The 6332-nt window shown below is 46.7% G+C and overlaps 1 protein-coding gene across 1 annotated transcript; it reads left to right on the top strand.

Annotated features, from left to right (window-relative positions):
• Nucleotides 1-1313: 1313 nt before the first annotated feature.
• LOC124696357 (craniofacial development protein 2-like) lies at nucleotides 1314-2711 on the top strand (the record flags this gene model as incomplete). The annotated part of the gene is made up of 1 exon (XM_047229095.1): nucleotides 1314-2711. A coding segment is annotated over exon 1 (1398 nt), but the record flags the coding sequence as incomplete, so codon positions are not given.
• Between the last annotated feature and the right edge of the window lie 3621 nt (nucleotides 2712-6332).

Here is a 6332-nt window from a genome sequence, read left to right as displayed (position 1 = left end):
GTCGGCGAAGCTACGGATGAAGGCGCCATGGAGGAACGCGTCCCGGCTCCTGGTGGCCGCTAGGGACTTCAGCGCGGGCCCGAATAACGATGTGGTGGAGGCGCTGTGGAGGAACACAACCCGGCTCCCGGCAGCTGCGACTGCCTCTAGCGTGTCGTACATGCGGCTGGCGGCGGCGTGGCCATCTTCCGTGTGCATGTGAAATCGCGCGAGCTTCCCTGCCACTCTTTGTCGGATGAATGCTGATGGTAGCCATCGGCGAGCTTCACACTCTTTTTTAGGGATGGCTATGTGCTCAGTAAATCGCATGGCGCCCATGTGATGTCTCAGCTTCGCGCTGGAGTTTCTTTTCTTCAATAACAGAGCCACTTCTTTTAGGAATTGCTGAATTGATTGTCTAGTCGGAAAGAGATTTGTCGGAAAGAAATTTATCCAGACTTGGTCCGAGTTCAACTCCAGCTCCACAGGATTGCATATGATCCGGTGGAACGTGAGATTGAAGAATAATAATACACGGTTGGGCCATACACCGTAAGACCCGTTTGTGACACCAGGCAGCCACCTATTCCAATTTAATGGTAAAGAGATTTGTCAGAAAGAGATTTATCCAGATCTGGTCCGAGTTCAACTCCAGCTCCACAGGATTGCATATGGGCCGGTGGAACGTGAGATTGAATAATAATAATACACGGTTGGGCCATACACCGTAAGGCCCGTTTGTGACACCATGTGATGTCTCTGCTTCGCGCTGGAGTTTCTTTTCTTCAATAACAGAGCCACTTTTTTTAGGAATTGCCGAATTGGTTGTCTAGTCGGAAAGAGATTTGTCGGAAAGAGATTTATCCAGACCTGGTCCGAGATTTGTCGGTAACAAATTTTTCTATGCTCATACGATTTCCAAACCGAAATAAGTCTTCTTTAGTTGATATTATCTGTTAAACCCTTTACACATTTAAATATGCACGACAGTCATTCTTGCAGTAGGAAGTATGGTACATGTAGTTAAACATTCATAGGAAAATGGGGTGGTTGGTTTGACCATGTTAACTGCAGTGTAGGAACAGAACATATAATTTTGCAAGTTGTACTACATATCCAATGTTATTCGAACTGTTTTGGTACTCTCTCCGTCTCTAAAAAAGATGCTCAACTTTATCTAGATACGGAGTACAAAATTTTCAAAATCCATATATATGGAAATGTTTAACTCCGCCTATGTTGTCTCAACATAGCCGGTCCCAAGCCCGGGTAAAGGAGGAGGGTTGTGATAGGCGGGGCGAGCCAACGTAAAAAACCCAGCCACTCTTATGGAGATGAAACCCAAAGGAACCTCGTTGGGGTGTAACCCTCTTAGCGACGCTCCACATCGAAACCCGGGTGTGGTGTCAAATGGGCAAGGGCCGGGCCGTCACCCCCTTGGTGGCACGCCGTATCTTGATCTGGATATGGTGATAAGTGAGCAAGGGTCGGGTCACCGCATCCTTAGTGGCGCGCTACACCGACGCCCCGGTGTAGTGAAAAATGAGCAAGGGTCTCCGCATTTGACTCGACGAGTGCGGAGGGTAAGGAAGTCAGCCGAGCCTAGGAAGATACGCTTAGGTAGCTGGAACGTAGGGTCCCTGACGGGTAAGTTACGGGAGTTAGTTGATACGGCGGTGAGGAGGCGTGTTGATGTCCTATGTGTCCAAGAGACCAAATGGAAGGGACAGAAGGCGAAGGAGGTGGAGGATACCGGTTTCAAGTTGTGGTACACGGGGATAACTTCAAACAAAAATGGAGTAGGCATCTTGGTCAATAAGAGCCTCAGGGATGGAGTTTTGGACGTCAAGAGGCAAGGGGACCGGATGATCCTTGTCAAGCTGGTTGTTGGGGACTTATTCCTCAATGTTATCAGCGCGTATGCCCCACAAGTAGGCCACAGTGAGAGCACCAAGAGGGAGTTTTTGGAAGGCCTGGAGAACTTGGTTAGGAGGGTACCTATTGGTGAGAAGCTCTTCATAGGAGGAGACCTCAATAGCCATGTGGGTACATCTAACACAGGTTTTGAAAGGGTGCATGGGGGCTTTGGCTATGGCATCAGGAACCAAGAAGGAGAAGACGTCCTGAGCTTCGCTCTAGCCTATGACATGGTCATAGCTAACACCCTCTTTAGGAAGAGAGAATCCCATCTAGTGACGTTCAGTAGTGGTCTACACTCTAGCCAGATTGATTTTGTCCTCTCTAGAAGAGAAGACAGACACGCCTGCATTGATTGTAAGGTGATACCTGGAGAGAGTGTTGTCCCTCAACATAAGTTGGTGGTTGCTGACTTTCGCTTTAGGATCCATGTCCAGCGGGGTAAGCACGCCAAAGTCGCTAGAACAAAGTGGTGGAAGCTCAAGGGTGGGGCATCCCAGGCTTTCAGGGAGAGGGTTATTAAGGAGGGCCCTTGGGAGGAAGGAGGCGATGCAAACATGATGTGGACGAGTATGGCGACCTGCTTGCGGAAGGTCGCTGTAGAGGAGTTTGCGGTGACTAAGGGAAGTAGAAGGGAAGCTAAGGATACATGGTGGTGGAACGATGAGGTCCAGAAGGTTATTAGGGAGAAGAAGGACTGTTTCAGATGCCTATATCTGGACATGAGTGCAGCTAACATGGAGAAGTACAAGGTGGCGAAGAAGGCTGCAAAGCGGGCGGTGAGTGAAGCAAGGGGTCGGGCGTATGAGGACCTCTACCAACGTTTAAACACGAAGGAAGGCGAAAGGGACATCTATAAGATTGCCAAGTTTAGGGAGAGGAAGACGAGGGATGTCAACGAAGTCAAATGCATCAAGGACGGAGAGGATCAACTTCTTGTGAAGGATGAGGCGATCAAGCGTAGATGGCGGGAGTACTTTGACAACCTGTACAATGGAGAGGTTGAGAGCTCTACCATTGAGCTAGACGACTCCTTTGATGATACCAGCATGTGTTTTGTGCGACGTATCCAGGAGTCTGAGGTTAAGGAGGCGTTAAGGAGGATGAAAGGAGGCAAGGCGATGGGTCCTGATGGTATCCCCATCGAGGCGTGGAGAGGCCTTGGAGACGTAACTATAGTATGGCTAACTAAGCTTTTCAACCTCATTTTTTGGTCAAACAAGATGCCCGAAGAATGGAGGCAGAGTATTTTAGTACCAATCTTCAAGACAAGGGGGATGTACAAAGTTGTACTAATTACCGTGGAATCAAGCTGATGAGCCATACTATGAAGCTATGGGAGAGAGTCATTGCACCGCTTAAGAAGGTTGACAAGCGTGACCAAAAACCAATTTGGTTTCATGCCTGGGAGGTCTACCATGGAAGCCATCTTCTTGGTACGACAGCTGATGGAGAGATACATGGAGCAAAAGAAGGACCTTCATATGGTGTTCATTGATTTGGAGAAGGCCTATGATAAGATACCTCGGAATGTCATGTGGTGGGCCTTGGAGAAACACAAAGTACTAATAAAGTACATTACACTCATCAAGGATATGTATGATAATGTTGTGACAAGTGTTCGAACAAGTGATGGCGACACTGATGACTTTCCAATTAGAATAGGGCTACACCAAGGGTCAGCTTTGAGCCCTTATCTTTTTGATTTGGTGATTGATGAGGTCACAAGGGATATACAAGGAGATATCCCATGGTGTATGCTCTTTGCGGATGATGTGGTGCTAGTCGATGATAGCCGAACGGGGGTTAATAGAAAGTTAGAGTTGTGGATGAAAGGACACGGATGTCGCCTAGAGGGGGGGGGGGTGAATAGGCGGTTTAAAACTTTTACGAGATGGGCTTAACAAATGCGGAATAAATCTAGCGTTTACTTTGTCAAGCCCAAAGCCTATATACTATGGTTCACCTATGTGCACCAGCAACTTAAGCTAAGCAATACAAGCAACTATGTGATAGCAAGATATATATAACTTCAAGCACGATGGCTATCACAAGGTAAAGTGCATAAGTAAAGAGCTCGGGTATAGAGATAACCGAGGCACGCGGGAGACGATGATTTATCCCGGAGTTCACACTCTTGCGAGTGCTAATCTCCGGTGGAGAGGTGCGGTTGCTTAGTGCTCCCGAAAGCCACAAGAGGCTCACCTTGAGGTGTGGTTGCTCGATGCACACCAACGCCACAAAGGCCTCACCCCAAGATGCGGTACTCACACCACACACCGAACGCCACGAAGGCGCCTCACCTAAATCTCCAGAGTGACCCTCGCCACAAAGGCCTAGGTCACGGTTCCACTAAGGGATTTCCTTCGAGGCGGAAACCGGGCCTTACACAAAGATTGGGGCACACATCCACAACTTAATTGGAGGCTCCCAACAAACCGCCACAAAGGCCTAGAATCCGTCTAGGGTTCCAAGAACCCAAGAGTAACAACCTTCTTGCTTTCACCACCACGAATCACCGTGGAGAACTCAAACCGATGCACCAAATGCAATGGCAAGAACACCACAAAGATGCTCAAGTCCTTCTCTCTCAAATTCCAACAAAGCTACAAAAGCTATTGGGGGAATAAGAGAGGAAGAACAAAGAGGAGAACACAAAATTCTCCAAGATCTAGATCCCAAAGATTCACTCACAAAGAGATGATTTGGTTTGGTCAAAGTGTGGATCTAGATCTCCTCTCTCTTTCCCTCAAAATGGGGCAAGAATCATGGAGGGATAGAGAGATAGGGCAAGCTTCTCAAGAACAACAATGGAGGAGAGAGAGAGTGGAAGTAGCAACAGCCCAAGGAGGAAGAAGGGGGTATTTATACCCCCCAAGAAAATCGAGCCGTTGCAGACTTTCGAGGGCCGGATAATCCGGCCTAAGATGGGGCCGGATAATCCGCCCCCCGGATAATCCGGCCTCAGGGACAAAACCTGGTCAAAATCCGGCCAAAAATCCGGCCCCTATACTGAGCAGCAATTCCCCAGGTCCTTAGTCGATTTCGAGGGGGCCGGATATTTCCGAAATATCCGGCCCAAGTAAACTGCAGAAACACCAAAACTAAAACGGGCATAACTTTAGCATCCGGACTCCGATTTTGATGATCTTGGGCTTGTTTTGAAGCTAGGAACATGCTCTACAAGATCATGCAGGAAACCATCATAGTCCAACAAGGGAGGATAGAAACAAATGATGAAAGGTTTGACCTATCTAAAAAAGACATACCGGTAAAACCTCCAATCTCGAAAATGCAACAAGTTGCCCGTGCAAAAACCATTCTTGATGAACTAGAGCTTGTCATGAGAATAAGCACAAGCTCTAAATCATCACATGGATAAGATCCAAATAACAACCAAGAAAGATGATGAACCAAACTCGAAAACGCAACAAGTGATCTATGCGAAATCCGTTTTCGATGAACTAGAGCTTGTCATGAGAATAAGCACAAGCTCTAAAACATCACATGGATAAGGTCCAAATAACAACCAAGAAAGATGATGCAAGGATGCAAAGGTTTGAGCTCTCTCCGAACGATACGATCGAGTTACTCACTCGAGAGCCCTCTTGATAGTACGGCAACTAAACTATAAACCGGTCTCCAACTACACTATGAGACCGGTGAGAAAGAAACCCTATCAAGAGCAAACCTTATACTTGCGCATTCCACTTGAGCTTGATGATGACGATCTTGACCTCAACAAGATGGAACGCCTTTCTTGCTTGTGCTTGCTTGACGAAGTCTTGTAGATTGCTCCCCCATAAACCACCATGGGAGAGCTTCTTCTTCGGCGCATCTTCGCATAACCATGACCACCATGTGGATTGCTCCCCCATAATCCACCATGGGAGAGCTTCTTCTTCGGCGCATCTTCACATATCCATGATCATCATATGGATGGCAAGACTCAAGCAAAGGATCTCTTCGAGATGGCTCATCTTGAACTTGCACATCAATTCTTCATTCTTCATCATGTTGATGTCTTGAAGTAACTTGAGGGCTCACTACATCTTCATCTTCAAGACATACTTGACACTTGATATCCTTCATCAATTTCTTCTTATTGCAACCTTGAAGCCAACATATGGTTCAAGAATTGCATATGGACAACTCCTACAAATATAACTCAATGCAAACATTAGTCCATAGGTAATTGATGACAATCTCTTTGAGAGGGTTTATATAAGGAATTTAAGTAACAAATAAGTTGAATATATAGAGCAAACTCCCCCATAATATATGCATGTGTGAATGATCTTGACTTTCATTGCATATATTGGCATTCAAAGCCTAGTGGAGTTTCCTCTAAATATTCAACTATGCAAAGCAACAAGATGCAATGCAATAAAGGCACATTCTTAAGCACAAAGCAAAGACATAACCAAATTCCCTTA

Source organism: Lolium rigidum, chromosome 3, assembly GCF_022539505.1.
Source record: "Lolium rigidum isolate FL_2022 chromosome 3, APGP_CSIRO_Lrig_0.1, whole genome shotgun sequence".
NCBI classification, from domain to species: Eukaryota; Viridiplantae; Streptophyta; class Magnoliopsida; order Poales; family Poaceae; genus Lolium; species Lolium rigidum.
Note: the sequence above shows the minus strand (reverse complement) of the source record. Positions and strands in the feature narration are given on the sequence as shown.